Genomic DNA, 19,907 nt, shown 5'->3' with positions numbered 1-19,907 from the left:
CATACCCAGTCTGCTAGGTGGTTGATATGTTACCATACCCAGTCTGCTAGGTGGTTGCTATGTTACCATACCCAGTCTGCTAGGTGGTTGATATGTTACCATACCCAGTCTGCTAGGTGGTTGATATGTTACCATACCCAGTCTGCTAGGTGGTTGATATGTTACCATACCCGGTCTGCTAGGTGGTTGATATGTTACCATACCCAGTCTGCTAGGTGGTTGATATGTTACCATACCCAGTCTGCTAGGTGGTTGCTATGTTACCATACCTGCTAGTGGTTGCTAGGTCGTTGAAATGTTACCATACCCGGTCTGCTAGGTGGTTGATATGTAACCATACCCGGTCTGCTAGGTGGTTGATATGTTACCATACCCGGTCTGCTAGGTGGTTGATATGTAACCATACCCGGTCTGCTAGGTGGTTGATATGTTACCATACCCAGTCTGCTAGGTGGTTGATATGTTGGTTGACCATACCCAGTCTGCTAGGTGGTTGATATGTTACCATACCCAGTCTGCTAGGTGGTTGATATGTTACCATCCCAGGTCTGCTAGGTGGTTGATATGTTACCATACCCAGTCTGCTAGGTGGTTGCTATGTTACCATACCCAGTCTGCTAGGTGGTTGCTATGTTACCATACCCAGTCTGCTAGGTGGTTGATATGTTACCATACCCAGTCTGCTAGGTGGTTGATATGTTACCATACCCGGTCTGTTTGGTGGTTGATATGTTACCATCCCTGGTCTGCTGGGTGGTTGATCTGTTACCATACCCAGTCTGCTAGGTGGTTGCTATGTTACCATACCCAGTCTGCTAGGTGGTTGCTATGTTACCATACCCAGTCTGCTTGGTGGTTGCTATGTTACCATACCCAGTCTGCTAGGTGGTTGATATCATTTACATTTAACATTTAAGTCATTTAGGTGGTTGATATGTTACCATACCCTTCTGCTTGGTGAATTCACCTTCTGACATGTTACCATACCCAGTCTGCTAGGTGGTTGCTATGTTACCATACCCAGTCTGCTAGGTGGTTGCTATGTTACCATACCCAGTCTGCTAGGTGGTTGATATGTTACCATACCCAGTCTGCTTGGTGGTTGATATGTAACCATACCCAGTCTGCTAGGTGGTTGCTATGTTACCATACCCAGTCTGCTAGGTGGTTGCTATGTTACCATACCCAGTCTGCTAGGTGGTTGATATGTTACCATACCCAGTCTGCTTGGTGGTTGATATGTTACCATACCCAGTCTGCTAGGTGGTTGCTATGTTACCATACCCAGTCTGCTAGGTGGTTGCTATGTTACCATACCCAGTCTGCTAGGTGGTTGATATGTTACCATACCCAGTCTGCTAGGTGGTTGATATGTTACCATACCCAGTCTGCTAGGTGGTTGCTATGTTACCATACCCAGTCTGCTAGGTGGTTGCTATGTTACCATACCCAGTCTGCTAGGTGGTTGCTATGTTACCATACCCAGTCTGCTAGGTGGTTGCTATGTTACCATACCCAGTCTGCTAGGTGGTTGATATGTTACCATACCCAGTCTGCTTGGTGGTTGCTACTTACAGTCCCCAGGACATTCACAGTATTAGGCAACACTGCCTTCTCTTCTTGTGCACCAGACTCATGGAATAGTCTACAATCCCTGCTTCATCTAGTTATGTTAGTGACCCTGAATGGAATAGTCTAGAATCCCTGCTTCATCTAGATGTGTTAGTGCTACTGAATGGAATAGTCTACAATCCCTGCTTCATCTAGTTATGTTAGTGACCCTGAATGGAATAGTCTAGAATCCCTGCTTCATCTAGATGTGTTAGTTCCTCTGAATGGAATAGTCTAGAATCCCTGCTTCATCTAGATATGTTAGTGCTACTGAATGGAATAGTCTAGAATCCCTGCTTCATCTAGATGTGTTAGTGCTACTGAATGGAATAGTCTAGAATCCCTGCTTCATCTAGATGTGTTAGTGCCTCTGAATGGAATAGTCTAGAATCCCTGCTTCATCTAGTTATGTTAGTGCTACTGAATGGAATAGTCTAGAATCCCTGCTTCATCTAGTTATGTTAGTGCTACTGAATGGAATAGTCTACAATCCCTGCTTCATCTAGTTATGTTAGTACTACTGAATGGAATAGTCTGAATCTTCATCTAGTTATGTTAGTTACTGAATGGAATAGTCTAGAATCCCTGCTTCATCTAGTTAATGGTGCTACTGAATGGAATAGTCTAGAATCCCTGCTTCATCTAGTTATGTTAGTGCTACTGAATGGAATAGTCTAGAATCCCTGCTTCATCTAGTTATGTTAGTGCTACTGAATGGAATAGTCTAGAATCCCTGCTTCATCTAGACATGTTAGTGCTACTGAATGGAATAGTCTAGAATCCCTGCTTCATCTAGACATGTTAGTGCTACTGAATGGAATAGTCTAGAATCCCTGCTTCATCTAGACATGTTAGTGCCACTAAATTAATTGAAGATATGGATGGGAGACTGTTACAGAGGAGTGTAAATACTTGTTGTAGTCTGGATCATGTTGTTGTATTGTTGTGTTTTAAGGATGTGATGTATTGATTGTTGTATGTTTTAATTCTGTATTGTATTGATTGTTGCATGTTTTAATGATGTGATGTATTGATTGTTGTATGTTTTAATTCTGTAATGTATTGATTGTTGCTGCCTTCTTGGTCAGGTCTCCCTTGAAAAAGAGACTCTGGGTCTCAATGGGCTTTTCCTGGTTAAACAAAGGTTTAATAAAAAATAAATATATATTGTGCATTACTTTACAAAAAGTAGTGTTGAAGCAACATTTCTCCCAGTACTTGATAATGCTGATACTGTATAATCTACATTGCATTCAGCAGGCTCTGTTAAAAACCTATAGATTCAGTCTATCACTCAGCACTGTTTTACCACTGGGGACCATTTAGTACACACTACTGCATTTTGTATAGTTCTGTTGGCTGAGAGTGTTTGACTAACAGAAGGGACCAGATACTTGTTTATATAACAATAGGTTCTTTAGAGACTCCCCTACTACCTCAGCTCACATATGAATTGGAGACCCACTCTCTGGCCTGGCTGGTTCTGTAGGTCCCACTGGTCTCCCCCGATCTGGGGAAAATGCTTTGAGTTTCTATTCCCCCAGCACATGGAATAGCATTCAGGCCACCTTGAAGTTCGTCTGTCTCCATTGGACAGTTTAGATTAAGGGAGGTGAGTTGTTTGTTTGGATTAATCTTGTTGTATTGATTGTATAGATATGATTTTAAGTTAATAAATGATGTTCATGTTCACAGGGTTCCCTTGTAAATGAGACCCTGATCTCAATGGTGCCCCACCCTGTAGAAATACAAGTGAATTACAAAAAAACATGTAAATATAAATATGGCATATTGCCACTTTGGATGCAGACGAAGACTTTATGGTTAAATACCGAGAGCACAGTCACACAAAGTGGTACCCAGTGAAATAAACATGTTGTGTCTGAACAATCCTTCATTACAAAAGCAACACAATTCCAGTCAAAAGCAACACATTTCCTGTCAAAAGCAACAAATATAACAAATAAACAACAAAGTGTTTTTTTAAAGACAAATGTGGACACACAGCAGTTACTAAAACCGTTTCTGTGTTCATCAACATTTTAACTATAGTGTGGGCTGTTCCTCCAAACCCTTCATCCTAAGGGATAGAGATCCTACCATAGAAACAGAATGATAAGGGCTTGGAACCAATTTGACTGGGAAACTCATGGCTGCCTGCTATTGTGATGCAATCATTTCCATGGTAATGTAGAATATGTAGAATGTTCATTCAAATTATGTTACCTGATGTGGCTCATGCAATTAAAATGTCAGTTGAGTTGAATCAACAAATCACAGAAGATATTCTACTTCCTCCTTTGGTCCTATGGGTACACTCGTAATGGTCGCCAGTCCACCCATTATGCACTCATTAACTCTAACTACTCATGATATTTCTATGGATCTTACCACATCCCCAGTTCCTCAACTTAAGACATAGACAAAGTATCAATTTGCTTCACCTCTCCTCTGTGGCACTACACTGAAGAAGTCATATCGACTAAAACACTAAATTCTGGGCTCCCGAGTGGCGCAGCGGTCTAAGATACTGCATCACAGTGTTGCAGTGTCACTACAGCCTGGGGTTCGATCCCATAGTCCCATAGGGTGACGCACCGGTTAGGGAAATGTTTGGCCGGGGGGGCTTTACTTTTCTCATTGCACTCCAGTGACTCCTTGTGGAGGGCCAGATGCCTGTAGGCTGACTTCAGTTGAACTGTGTTCCCTACGACACATTGGTGCAGCTGGTTTCCAGGTTAAGCGAGCGGGTGGCAGGTTAAGCGCGCATATTTCGGAGGACGCATGACTTGACTTTCACCTCTCCCGAGCCCGTTGGGGAGTAGCAGCGATGAGACAAGATTATAATAATGACATTCAAATAAAAAGGGAGTAAAAATGAAAATAAAAATTCTATAAGGCAATCATAATGAGTTATAAACAATTAGCATCACACACACACACTACTTTGGTTAGCATTTAGTATCACACGCACACACTACTGTGGTTAGCATCACACACACACACTACTGTGGTTAGCATTTAGCATATTTTAGAAGACTGTTGCAGAAAACAGAAAACACAGAAACACTGTGGGATTCTCCTGTTGGTCCATTTGGTTCATCTCTCCTGTTGGTCCATTTGGTTCATCTCTCCTGTTGGTCCATTTGGTTCATCTCTCCTGTTGGTCCATTTGGTCCATCTCTCCTATAGGTCCATCTCTCTTGTTGGTCCATCTCTCTTGTTGGTCCATCTCTCCATTTGGTTCTTCTCTCCTGTTGGTTAATTTGGTCATTCTCTGCTGTTGGTCCATTTTGTTCTTCTCTACTGTCACATATTACAGATGGAGCTGAGGTCGTATTGGAGTGACCCCATATACATCAACATTATTACTATTAAAAGCTGTTCAGTCTGTTCTGATTCCGATAAAATGTTGAGAGGAAACCAGCGTATCCATGTCTTCTAGCAGTAACAATATTTTGTTAAGTCTGTTATCTGCCAAAGGCACTGCTGTGTTTCAGCCTGGTTAAACTAACTAGAACAGTCCAAAAATATTTAGAAGATATATATATATATATAAATACATTTGGCAGATAACAGACTTAACAAAATATTGTTACTGCTATATATATATAAATCCAATGTTTTTCTCCCAAATCAAACTTGGACATAGCAGTTATCTTAAACATATTTAGAAATGACTAGATTTGTATCAAAGTGTCTTCCCATAATATATTGTCCAATTTCTCTAATTGTACAGGAGATGGAGCTACAGTAAATTAATGATTGCTGATGTCAACCTCTCACAGAGTCTTGCAGGTTCATGGGTTAGAGGTCAGCGGTTTGTCAGAGGACAGCCACCAGAAAGGGTCTCTCTGGGATGGAGTGGTCATAAAACACAGGAGAACCCAGAGACCCCCGTATCAAATCTCCCAGCTGTCACTGAAATACTGGTCTTCCTCCTCCTCTTCCTCCTCCTCCATGATCTCATTATCTTTCTCCTCCTCCGCCTCCTCATCATTAAGCTGTGTCAGCATGGTGTGTAGAGTAGCCTTCACCTCCCTCACCTCCTGCTCCAGGGACTGTGGTGTTGTGGTTAAGGAATAGAACATAGCTGATATACTTACACAAAATACACTCCCTTCCTACCTTCCTCCTCTGAGCAGATTTAGGATGGAGGTGGACATTGTAATATCCATGATAATATTCATAATGACTCTGATCAATCTGCTGGAGCTGATGACAATTCATCACTTTCCTTCTTAATGAGGAGGCTGATTGAAGAGAAAATATGAAATGTTTTTCTCTCTCTGCTTCTCTACCTTCCCTTATCTTAATTAACAACTTCTATATATTGTAATGTGTTAACATGTAGGAGAAACCTGCTTCTAGGCTCATCTACCTGCATGACTACACTTTTCCCATGGTCTACCAGCCCCAAATGATCCTCTGGTTCTTCTCTGTAGAGTGACAGAGTGGTCAGAGAGAACCACAGATACCCTGTCTAACTAGCGGAGCCAGTCAGACAGACAGACAGAAACACACACAAACCCCCTCTGGTAACTCACTCACACACACACACACACACACCCCTTCTGGCTACTCACACAAACCCCCTCTGGTAACTCACTCACACACACACACACCCCTTCTGGCTACTCACACAACCCCCCTCTGGTAACTCACACACCCCCCTCTGGTAACTCACACACACCCCCCTCTGGTAACTCAGACACACCCCCCTCTGGTAACTCACACACACCCCCCTCTGGTAACTCACACACGCCCCCTCTGGTAACTCACACACACCCCCCTCTGGTAACTCACACCCCCCTCTGGTAACTCACACACACCCCCTCTGGTAACTCACTCACACACCCCCCTTCTGGTAACTCACACATGCCCTCTCTGGTAACTCACTCTCACACACACACCCCTTCTGGCTACTCACACACCCCCTCTGGTAACTCACCCCCCTCTGGTAACTCACACACCCCCTATGGTAACTCACACACGCCTCCTCTGGTAACTCACACACACCCCCTCTGGTAACTCACACACACCCCCTCTGGTAACTCACTCTCACACACACACCCCTTCTGGCTACTCACACACCCCCCCTCTGGTAACTCACCCCCCCCCCCCTCTGGTAACTCACACACCCCCTCTGGTAACTCACACACACCCCCTCTGGTAACTCACTCTCACACACACACCCCTTCTGGCTACTCACACACACCCCCTCTGGTAACTCACTCTCACACACACACCCCTTGTGGCTACTCACACACCCCCCCTCTGGTAACTCACCCCCCCCCCCTCTGGTAACTCACACACCCCCTCTGGTAACTCACTCTCACACACACCCCTTCTGGATACTCACACACCCCCCCCCTCTGGTAACTCACCCCCCCTCTGGTAACTCTCACACACCCCCTCTGGTAACTCACTCCCTCTGGAAACTCACACCCTTCTGGCTAACTCACACACCCCCCTCTGGTAACTCACACACACCCCCTCTGGTAACTCACCCCCCCCCTTCTGGTAACTCACACCCCCCTCTGGTAACTCACCCCCTCCTCTTGTAACTCACACACGCCCCTCTGGTAACTCTCTGGTAACTCACTCACACACACCCCCTCCTCTGGTAACTCACACACCCCCCCCCTCCTCCTCTGGTAACTCACACCCCCTCCTCCTCTGGTAACTCACACCCACCCCCCCCTCCTCTGGTAACTCACACACCCCCCTCTGGTAACTCACACCCCCTCCTCTGGTAACTCACACCCCCCCTCCTCTGGTAACTCACACACACCCCCTCTGGTAACTCACACACCCCCTCTGGTAACTCACACACCCCCCTCTGGTAACTCACACCCCCTCTGGTAACTCACGCCCCCTCTGGTAACTCACACACCCCTCACTGGTAACTCACACACCCCCTCTGGTAACTCACACACCCCCTCTGGTAACTCAAACCCCCTCTGGTAACTCACACACCCCCACGCTGGTAACTCACACCAACCCCTCTGGTGACTCACACCCCCCCCTCTGGTAACTCACCCCCCCCCCCCCTCTGGTAACTCACACACGCCCCCTCTGGTAACTCACACACGCCCCCTCTGGTAACTCACACACACCCCCACCTCTGGTAACTCACACACCCCCCCCTCCTCTGGTAACTCACACACCCCCCTCCTCTGGTAACTCACACACACCCCCTCTGGTAACTCACACACCCCCTCTGGTAACTCACACACCCCCTCTGGTAACTCACACCCCCTCTGGTAACTCACACACCCCCTCGCTGGTAACTCACACCAACCCCCTCTGGTGACTCACACACCCCCCTCTGGTAACTCACACCAACCCCCTCTGGTAACTCACACCCCCCCCTCTGGTAACTCACACACCCCCTCTGGTAACTCACACACACCCCCCTCTGGTAACTCACACACGCACCCTCTGGTAACTCAATCCCCCCCCCCTCTGGTAACTCACACACCCCCTCTCTGGTAACTCACACCCCCCCTCTGGTAACTCACACACGCCCCCTCTGGTAACTCACACACGCCCCCTCTGGTAACTCACACACGCCCCTCTGGTAACTCACACACGCCCCCTCTGGTAACTCACACACGCCCCCTCTGGTAACTCACACACGCCCCCTCTGGTAACTCACACACGCCCCTCTGGTAACTCACACACGCCCCCTCTGGTAACTCACACACGCCCCCTCTGGTAACTCACACACGCCCCCTCTGGTAACTCACACACACCCCCTCTGGTAACTCACACACGCCCCTCTGATAACTCACACACGCCCCCTCTGGTAACTCACACACGCACCCTCTGATAACTCACACACGCCCCCTCTGGTAACTCACACACGCCCCCTCTGGTAACTCACACACGCCCCCTCTGGTAACTCACACACGCCCCCTCTGATAACTCACACACGCCCCCTCTGATAACTCACACACGTCACCTCTGATAACTCACACACGCCCCCTCTGGTAACTCACTCACACCCCCTCTGGTAACTCACACACGCCACCTCTGATAACTCACACACGTCACCTCTGATAACTCACACACGTCACCTCTGATAACTCACACACCCCCCCTCTGGTAACTCAACCCCCCCCCCTCTGGTAACTCACACACGCCCCCTCTGGTAACTCACTCACACCCCCTCTGGTAACTCACACACGCACACTCTGGTAACTCACACACCCCCTCTCTGGTAACTCACACACCCCCTCTGGTAACTCACACACGCCCCCTCTGGTAACTCACACACGCCCCCTCTGGTAACTCACACACGCCCCCTCTGGTAACTCACACACGCCCCCTCTGGTAACTCACACACGCCCCCTCTGGTAACTCACACACGCCCCCTCTGGTAACTCACACACGCCCCCTCTGGTAACTCACACACGCCCCCTCTGGTAACTCACACACGCCCCCTCTGGTAACTCACACACGTCCCCTCTGGTAACTAACACACGCCCCCTCTGGTAACTAACACACGCCCCCTCTGGTAACTCACACACACCCCCTCTGGTAACTCACACACGCCCCCTCTGGTAACTCACACACGCCCCCTCTGGTAACTCACACACGCCCCCTCTGGTAACTCACACACGCCCCCTCTGGTAACTCACACACGCCCCCTCTGGTAACTCACACACGCGTCCTCTGGTAACTCACACACCCCCTCTCTGGTAACTCACACACTCCCCCTCTGGTAACTCACACACGCCCCCTCTGGTAACTCACACACGTCCCCTCTGGTAACTCACACACCCCCTCTGGTAACTCACACACACCCCCTCTGGTAACTCACACACACCCCCTCTGGTAACTCACTCACACACACCCCCTCTGGTAACTCACACACCCCCCCTCTGGTAAGTCACACACACACCGTACAGAAACAGGTAAAGGATATGAGTGAGATCCTGGTCTTTGTTCTGTATGGCTGTCTGGAGGTCATCCTCCAGAATCAGCAGCCTGTCACTGATCTCCTCACACTGGTCGGTCAGCTCTATAGTCAGGTCTGCTGTAAGCCCTGCTGCTTCACTGCCACTGTCCCCCTGAGAAAGAAAGATAGAGGGACAGAGAGAAGGTGAGAGAGAGAGGGACAGAGAGAAGGTGAGAGAGAGGGACAGAGAGAAGGTGAGAGAGAGAGTGACAGAGAGAAGGTGAGAAAGAGAGCGACAGAGAGAAGGTGAGAGAGAGGGACAGAGAGAAGGTGAGAGAGAGGGTAAGATAAAGAGAGAGAGGGTGAAAGAGAGATGATGGATATTTAAATTGGCTATATTAAAACAGTTTAATTTGATCCTGAGTGTAGGTTATTTCCCTGACATCTGGAATCAAGGACTCATAACCCCAATTTTTAAGAACAGATACAAATTTGACCCTAACAATTACAGAGGCATTTGTGTTTATTTATTTAATATTTTACCTTTATTTAACTAGGCAAGTGAGTTAAGAACAACTTCTTATTTTCAATGATGGCCTAGGAACTGCCTGTTCAGGGGCAGAACGACAGATTTGTACCTTGTCAGCTAGGGGGTTTGAACTTGCAACCTTGCGGTTATTAGTCCAACGCTCTAACCACTAGGCTACCCTGCCGCCCCCACTGGGTGAACAGTAACCCGGGGAAGGTTTTCTGTAGTATTAGAAATGTAAGAGTTCTAAACTTCCTTAATAAGCACAATGTCTTGAGTAAAAGTCAAATTGGATTTATACCAAAACATCGCACGACTAATGATATTTACACCCTTCACACCCTGATAGATTAACATGGTCACCAAAATAATACCAAAATATACGCTTGCTTTGTCAACTTCCAAAAAGCATTTGATTCCATTTGGCATACAGGACTGTTCTACAAAGTTTTTGAAAGTGGTGTAGGGGGTAAAACATATGACATAATTAAATCAATGTATACTGGCAATATGCACAGCATTAAAATTGGAAAGAAAAAATATGAATTCTTTAACCAGGGGCGGGGCCTTCGCCAGGGTTGCAATCTGAGCCCTGCACACTTCAATATTTACATCAACAAATTGGCCACTATACTAGAGACATCCTAAGCCCCTGGTGTTTGTCTCCACATTACTCTACAGGTTAAATGCCTACTCTTCGCAGATTACCTATGCCTGCTGTCACCCACAGCACATGGCCTACAGCATACCCTGGACCTGCAAGAGCAGTACTGCCAGACTTGGGCCCTGGCAGTAAAATCCAAAAAGACTACAATAATGATTTTCCAGAGAAGATACAGATCTCAGGGAATTAGACCAAAGTTCTCAATTCGTACAAAATAAATAAAATATAGAGTACTGCACACTACAATTACTTAGGTTTAAAAATAAGCTCAACTGGACACCTCAATGATGTTGAGAGAGAAAGCAAATAGAAAACCGAAGAAAATTAACAACAATGACAAATGGTTTGATGAAGAATGCAAAAATCTAAGAAAGAAATTGAGAAACCTGTCCAACCAAAAACATAGAGACCGTAACCCGGGGAAGGTTTTCTGTAGTATTAGAAATGTAAGAGTTCTAAACTTCCTTAATAAGCACAATGTCTTGAGTAAAAGTCAAATTGGATTTATACCAAAACATCGCACGACTAATGATATTTACACCCTTCACACCCTGATAGATTAGCATGGTCACCAAAATAATACCAAAAAATACGATTGCTTTGTCTACTTCCAAAAAGCATTTGATTCCATTTGGCATACAGGACTGTTCTACAAAGTTTTTGAAAGTGGTGTAGGGGGTAAAACATATGACATAATTAAATCAATGTATACTGGCAATATGCACAGCATTAAAATTGGAAAGAAAAAATATGAATTCTTTAACCAGGGGCGGGGCCTTCGCCAGGGTTGCAATCTGAGCCCTGCACACTTCAATATTTACATCAACAAATTGGCCACTATACTAGAGACATCCTAAGCCCCTGGTGTTTGTCTCCACATTACTCTACAGGTTAAATGCCTACTCTTCGCAGATTACCTATGCCTGCTGTCACCCACAGCACATGGCCTACAGCATACCCTGGACCTGCAAGAGCAGTACTGCCAGACTTGGGCCCTGGCAGTAAAATCCAAAAAGACTACAATAATGATTTTCCAGAGAAGATACAGATCTCAGGGAATTAGACCAAAGTTCTCAATTCGTACAAAATAAATAAAATATAGAGTACTGCACACTACAATTACTTAGGTTTAAAAATAAGCTCAACTGGACACCTCAATGATGTTGAGAGAGAAAGCAAATAGAAAACCGAAGAAAATTAACAACAATGACAAATGGTTTGATGAAGAATGCAAAAATCTAAGAAAGAAATTGAGAAACCTGTCCAACCAAAAACATAGAGACCCGGAAAACCTGAGTCTACGCCTTCACTATGGTGAATCACTAAAACAATACAGAAATACACTACGGAAAAAGAAGGAACAGCATGTCAGAAATCAGCTCAATGTAATTGAAGAATCCATAGACTCTAACCACTTCTGGGAAAATTGGAAAACACTAAACAAACAACAACACGAAGAATTATCTATCCAAAATGGAGATGTATGGGTAAACCACTTCTCCAATCTTTTTGGCTCTATAACAAAGAATAAAGAGCAAAAACATATACATGATCAAATACAGATCTTAGAATCAACTATTAAAGACTACCAGAACCCACTGGATTCTCCAATTACATTGAATGAGTTACAGGACAAAATAAAAACCCTCCAACCCAAAAAGGCCTGTGGTGTTGATGGTATCCTCAATGAAATGATCAAATATACAGACAACAAATTCCAATTGGCTATACTAAACCTCTTCAACATCATCCTTAGCTCTGGCATCTTCCCCAATATTTGGAACCAAGGACTGATCACCCCAATCCACAAAAATGGAGACAAATTCGACCCCAATAACTACCGTGAAATATGCGTCAACAGTAACCTTGGGAAAATCCTCTGCATTATCATTAACAGCAGACTCGTACACTTCCTCAATGAAAACAATGTACTGAGCAAATGTCAAATTGTTTTTTTACCAAATTACCGTACAACAGACCATGTATTCACCCTGCACACCCTAATTGACAACCAAACAAATCAAAACAAAGGCAAAGTCTTCTCATGCTTTGTTGATTTCAAAAAAGCCTTCGACTCAATTTGCCATGAGGGTCTGCTATACAAACTGATGGAAAGTGGTGTTGGGGGTAAAACATATGACATCATAAAATCCATGTACACAAACAACAAGTGTGCGGTTAAAATTGGCAAGAAACACACAAATTTCTTCACACAGGGTCGTGGGGTTAGACAGGGATGCAGCTTAAGCCCCACCCTCTTCAACATATATATCAACGAACTGGCGCGGGCACTAGAAAAGTCTGCAGCACCCGGCCTCACCCTACTAGAATCTGAAGTCAAATGTCTGCTGTTTGCTGATGATCTGGTGCTTCTGTCACCAACCAAGGAGGGCCTACAGCAGCACCTAGATCTTATGCACAGATTCTGTCAGACCTGGGCCCTGACAGTAAATCTCAGTAAGACCAAAATAATGGTGTTCCAAAAAGGTCCAGTCACCAGGACCACAAATACAAATTCCATCTCGACACTGTTGCCCTAGAGCACACAAAAAACTATACATACCTTGGCCTAAACATCAGCGCCACAGGTAACTTCCACAAAGCTGTGAACGATCTGAGAGACAAGGCAAGAAGGGCATTCTATGCCATCAAAAGGAACATAAATTTCAACATACCAATTAGGATTTGGCTAAAAATACTTGAATCAGTCATAGAGCCCATTGCCCTTTATGGTTGTGAGGTCTGGGGTCCGCTCACCAACCAAGACTTTACAAAATGGGACAAACACCAAATTGAGACTCTGCACGCAGAATTCTGCAAAAATATCCTCCGTGTACAACGTAGAACACCAAATAATGCATGCAGAGCAGAATTAGGCCGATACCCACTAATTATCAAAATCCAGAAAAGAGCTGTTAAATTCTATAACCACCTAAAAGGAAGCGATTCCCAAACCTTCCACAACAAAGCCATCACCTACAGAGAGATGAACCTGGAGAAGAGTCCCCTAAGCAAGCTGGTCCTGGGGCTCTGTTCACAAACACACCCTACAGAGCCCCATGACAGCAGCACAATTAGACCCAACCAAATCATGAGAAAAAAAAAGATAATTACTTGACACATTGGAAAGAATTAACAAAAAAACAGAGCAAACTAGAATGCTATTTGGCCCTACACAGAGAGTACACAGCGGCAGAATACCTGACCACTGTGACTGACCCAAAATTAAGGAAAGCTTTGACTATGTACAGACTCAGCGAGCATAGCCTTGCTATTGAGAAAGGCCGCCGTAGGCAGACAGGGCTCTCAAGAGAAGACAGGCTATGTGCTCACTGCCCACAAAATGAGGTGGAAACTGAGCTGCACTTCCTAACCTCCTGCCCAATGTATGACCATATTAGAGATACATATTTCCCTCAGATTACACAGATCCACAAAGAATTAGAAAACAAATCCAATTTTGAAAAACTCCCATATCTACTGGGTGAAATTCCACAGTGTGCCATCAGAGCAGCAAGATTGTGACCTCCTCCTCCCTAAGTTTGTTTTACTCACCGCTTTAGCACACTCTGCTAACCCTGATGTCCTTGACGTGTCTGAGTCCTGGCTCAGGAAGGCCACCAAAAACTCTGAGATTTCCATACCCAACTATAACATCTTCCGTCAAGATAGAACTGCCAAAGGGGGAGGAGTTGCAGTCTACTGCAGAGATAGCCTGCAAAGTAATGTCATACTTTCCAGGTCCATACCCAAACAGTTCGAACTACTAATTCTGAAAATTACTCTCTCCAGAAATAAGTCGCTCACTGTTGCCGCCTGCTACTGACCCCCCTCAGCTCCCAGCTGTGCCCTGGACACCATTTGTGAATTGATTGCCCCCCATCTAGCTTCAGAGTTTGTTCTGTTAGGTGACCTAAACTGGGATATGCTTAACACCCCGGCAGTCCTACAATCTAAGCTAGATGCCCTCAATCTCACACAAATCATCAAGGAACCCACCAGGTACAACCCTAACTCTGTAAGCAAGGGCACCCTCATAGACGTCATCCTGACCAACTGGCCCTCCAAATACACCTCCGCTGTCTTCAATCAGGATCTCAGCGACCACTGCCTCATTGCCTGTATCCGCTACGGAGCCGCAGTCAAACGACCACCCCCATCACTGTCAAACGCTCCCTAAAACACTTCTGTGAGCAGGCCTTTCTAATCGACCTGGCCCGGGTACCCTGGAAGGACATTGACCTCATCCCGTCAGTTGAGGATGCCTGGTCATTCTTTAAGAGTAACTTCCTCACCATTTTAGATAAGCATGCTCCGTTCAAAAAATGCAGAACTAAGAACAGATATAGCCCTTGGTTCACTCCAGACCTGACTGCCCTCGACCAGCACAAAAACATCCTGTGGCGGACTGCAATAGCATCGAACAGTCCCCGCGATATGCAACTGTTCAGGGAAGTCCGGAACCAATACACGCAGTCAGTCAGGAAAGCTAAGGCCAGCTTCTTCAGGCAGAAGTTTGCATCCTGTAGCTCCAACTCCAAAAAGTTCTGGGACACTGTGAAGTCCATGGAGAACAAGAGCACCTCCTCCCAGCTGCCCACTGCACTGAGGCTAGGGAACACGGTCACCACCGACAAATCCATGATTATTGAAAACTTCAACAAGCATTTCTCAACGGCTGGCCATGCCTTCCGCCTGGCTACTCCAACCTCGACCAACAGCTCCGGCCCCCCCGCAGCTCCTCGCCCAAGCCTCTCCAGGTTCTCCTTTACCCAAATCCAGATAGCAGATGTTCTGGAAGAGCTGCAAAACCTGGACCCGTATAAATCAGCTGGGCTTGACAATCTGGACCCTCTATTTCTGAAACTATCCGCCACCATTGTCGCAACCCCTATTACCAGCCTGTTCAAACTCTCTTTCATATCGTCTGAGATCCCCAAGGATTGGAAAGCTGCCGCAGTCATCCCCCTCTTCAAAGGGGGAGACACCCTGGACCCAAACTGTTACAGACCTATATCCATTCTGCCTTGCCTATCTAAGGTCTTCGAAAGCCAAGTCAACAAACAGGTCACTGACCATCTCGAATCCCACCGTACCTTCTCCGCTATGCAATCTGGTTTCCGAGCCGGTCACGGGTGCACCTCAGCCACACTCAAGGTACTAAACGACATCATAACCGCCATCGATAAAAGACAGTACTGTGCAGCCGTCTTCATCGACCTTGCCAAGGCTTTCGACTCTGTCAATCACCATATTCTTATCGGCAGACTCAGTAGCCTCGGTTTTTCGGATGACTGCCTTGCCTGGTTCACCAATTACTTTGCAGACAGAGTTCAGTGTGTCAAATCGGAGGGCATGCTGTCTGGTCCTCTGTTAGTCTCTATGGGGGTGCCACAGGGTTCAATTCTCGGGCCGACTCTTTTCTCTGTATATATCAATGATGTTGCTTTTGCTGCGGGCGATTCCCTGATCCACCTCTACGCAGACGACACCATTCTATATACTTTCGGCCCGTCATTGGACACTGTGCTATCTAACCTCCAAACGAGCTTCAATGCCATACAACAGTCCTTCCGTGGCCTCCAACTGCTCTTAAACGCTAGTAAAACCAAATGCATGCTTTTCAACCGATCGCTGCCTGCACGCGCTTGCCCGACTAGCATCACCACACTGGATGGTTCCGACCTTGAATATGTGGACACCTATAAGTACCTAGGTGTCTGGCTAGACTGCAAACTCTCCTTCCAGACCCATATCAAACATCTCCAATCGAAAATCAAATCAAGAGTCGGCTTTCTATTCCGTAACAAAGCCTCCTTCACTCACGCTGCCAAGCTTACCCTAGTAAAACTGACTATCCTACCGATCCTCGACTTCGGCGATGTCATCTACAAAATTGCTTCCAACACTCTTCTCAGCAAACTGGATGCAGTTTATCACAGTGCCATCCATTTTGTCACTAAAGCACCTTATACTACCCACCACTGCGACTTGTATGCTCTAGTCGGCTGGCCCTCGCTACATATTCGTCGCAAGACCCACTGGCTCCAGGTCGTCTACAAGGCCATGCTAGGTAAAGCTCCGCCTTATCTCAGTTCACTGGTTACGATGGCAACACCCATCCGTAGCACGCGCTCCAGCAGGTGTATCTCACTGATCATCCCTAAAGCCAACACCTCATTCGGCCGCCTTTCGTTCCAGTACTCTGCTGCCTGTGACTGGAACGAATTGCAAAAATCGCTGAAGTTGGAGACCTTTATCTCCCTCACCAACTTCAAACATCAGCTATCTGAGCAGCTAACCGATCGCTGCAGCTGTACATAATCTATTGGTAAATAGCCCACCCATTTTCACCTACCTCATCCCCACAGTTTTTATTTATTTACCTTTCTGCTCTTTTGCACACCAATATCTCTACCTGTACATGACCATTTATCAATCCAGTGTTAATCTGCAATATTGTAATTATTCGCCTACCTCCTCATGCCTTTTGCACACATTGTATATAGACTCGCCTTTTTTTTCTACTGTGTTATTGACTTGTTAATTGTTTACTCCATGTGTAACTCTGGATAGGATAAAGTAATCCTTCTCACCCCCCCCCCTTAAATGATTTAGATGCACTATTGTAAAGTGGCTGTTCCACTGGATGTCAGAAGGTGAATTCACCAATTTGTAAGTCGCTCTGGATAAGAGCGTCTGCTAAATGACTTAAATGTAATGTAAATGTGTTGTCTGTTCACACTGCTATGCTTTATCTTGGCCAGGTCGCAGTTGTAAATGAGAACTTGTTCTCAACTAGCCTACCTGGTTAAATAAAGGTGAAAAAAAAAATATATTAACCAGACCATCCCCTGGCACAGTGCTATATTAACCAGACCATCCCCTGGCACAGTGCTATATTAACACAGACCATCCCCTGGCACAGTGCTATATTAACCAGACCATCCCCTGGCACAGTGCTATATTAACACAGACCATCCCCTGGCACAGTGCTATATTAACACAGACCATCCCCTGGCATAGTGCTATATTAACACAGACCATCCCCTGGCACAGTGCTATATTAACCAGACCATCCCCTGGCACAGTGCTATATTAACACAGACCATCCCCTGGCACAGTGCTATATTAACACAGACCATCCCCTGGCATAGTGCTATATTAACGCAGACCATCCCCTGGCACAGTGCAAGATTAACCAGACCATGCCCTGGCATGGCACTGTGCTATATTAACCAGACCATCCCCTGGCACAGTGCTATATTAACCAGACCAGCCCCTGGCACAGTGCTATATTAACCAGACCATCCCCTGGCACGGTGCTATATTAACACAGACCATCCCCTGGCACAGTGCAAGATTAACCAGACCATGCCCTGGCACGGCACAGTGCTATATTAACCAGACCATCCCCTGGCATGACATAATGCTATATTAACCAGACCATCCCCTGGCACAGTGCTATATTAACCAGCCCATTCCCTGGCACAGTGCTATATTAACCAGACCATCCCCTGGCACAGTGCTATATTAACACAGACCATCCCCTGGCACAGTGCTACATTAACACAGACCATCCCCTGGCACAGTGCTACATTAACACAGACCATCCCCTGGCACAGTGCTATATTAACACAGACCATCACCTGGCACAGTGCTATATTAACACAGACCATCCCCTGGCACAGTGCTATATTAACCAGACCATCTCCTGGTGCAGTGCTATATTAACACAGACCATCCCCTGGCATGACACAGTGCTATATTAACCAGACCATCCCCTGGCACAGTGCTATATTAACACAGACCATCACCTGGCACAGTGCTATATTAACACAGACCATCCCCTGGCACAGTAATATATTAACACAGACCATCTCCTGGTGCAGTGCTATATTAACCAGACCATCCCCTGACACAGTGCTATATTAACCAGACTATCCCCTGGCATGACACAGTGCTATATTAACCAGACCATCCCCTGGCATGACACAGTGCTATATTAACCAGACCATCCCCTGGCACAGTGCTATATTAACCAGACCATCCCCTGGTACAGTCCTATATTAACCAGACCATCCCCTGGCACAGTGCTATATTAACCAGACCATCCCTGGCACAGTGCTATATTAACCAAACCATCCCCTGGCATGACACAGTGCTATATTAACCAGACCACCCCCTGGCACAGTGCTATATTAACCAGACCATCCCCTGGCATGACATAATGCTATATTAACCAGACTATCCCTGGCACAGTGCTATATTAACCAGACCATCCCCTGGCACATTGCTATATTAACCATACCATCCCCTGGCACAGTGCTAGATTAACACAGACCATCACCTGGCACAGTGCTATATTAACACAGACCATCCCCTGGGACAGTGCTAGATTAACACAGACCATCCCCTGGCACAGTGCTATATTAACCATACCATCCCCTGGCACAGTGCTATATTAACCAGACCATCATCCCCTGGCACAGTGCTATATTAACCAGACCATCCACTGGCACAGTGCTATAATAACCATACCATCCCCTGGCACAGTGCTATATTAACCAGACCATCATCCCCTGGCACAGTGCTATATTAACCAGACCATCCACTGGCACAGTGCTATAATAACCATACCATCCCCTGGCACAGTGCTATATTAACCAGACCATCCCCTGGCACAGTGCTATATTAACCAGACCATCCCCTGGCACAGTGCTATATTAACCAGACCATCCCCTGGCACAGTGCTATATTAACCAGACCATCCCCTGGCATGGCACAGTGCTATATTAACCAGACCATCCCCTGGCACAGTTCTATATTAAAACCTCTTATGGCTGCATCCCTTGTTCTCAATTTCCGCCTGAAGACATACCCTAACCTAACTGCCTGTAGCTCAGCCCCAGTGTCACGGCTTTTGTTGTGGGAAGGAGGAGCGTACCAAAATGCAGCGTAGTTGTGATTCATTTTATTTAACAAGGAAACTATACACGATTAAACTAACAAAATAACAAATGTACGGAAACCGAAAACAGCCCTATCTGGTGACAGAGACAGGGACAATCACCCACAAACACACAGTGAAACCCAGGCTACCTAAATATGGTTCCCAATCAGAGACAATGACTAACACCTGCCTCTGATTGAGAACCATATCAGGCCCGACATAGAAATAGACAAACAAGACATCC

General features: G+C 46.1%; 1 protein-coding gene across 1 annotated transcript in view; it reads right to left on the bottom strand.

Moving 5' to 3' along the window:
• Positions 1 to 3,393: 3,393 nt before the first annotated feature.
• The window catches only part of LOC135523340 (disrupted in schizophrenia 1 protein-like), an 84,051-nt gene continuing 67,537 nt past the window's right edge, over positions 3,394 to 19,907 (bottom strand). Inside the window, exons 7-8 of the mRNA XM_064949949.1 lie at positions 9,548 to 9,689; positions 3,394 to 5,677 (exon numbers count right to left, since the gene is read on the bottom strand). Coding sequence (XP_064806021.1) covers positions 5,514 to 5,677; positions 9,548 to 9,689 — 306 coding nt within the window. The 3' untranslated portion in view covers positions 3,394 to 5,513. The remainder of the gene's footprint in view (positions 5,678 to 9,547; positions 9,690 to 19,907) is intronic.

The sequence above is a fragment of the Oncorhynchus masou genome, chromosome 31, assembly GCF_036934945.1.
Source record: "Oncorhynchus masou masou isolate Uvic2021 chromosome 31, UVic_Omas_1.1, whole genome shotgun sequence".
NCBI lineage: Eukaryota > Metazoa > Chordata > Actinopteri > Salmoniformes > Salmonidae > Oncorhynchus > Oncorhynchus masou.
The sequence above is the reverse complement of the archived record's forward strand: the minus strand, read 5'-3'. Positions and strand labels throughout refer to the sequence as shown.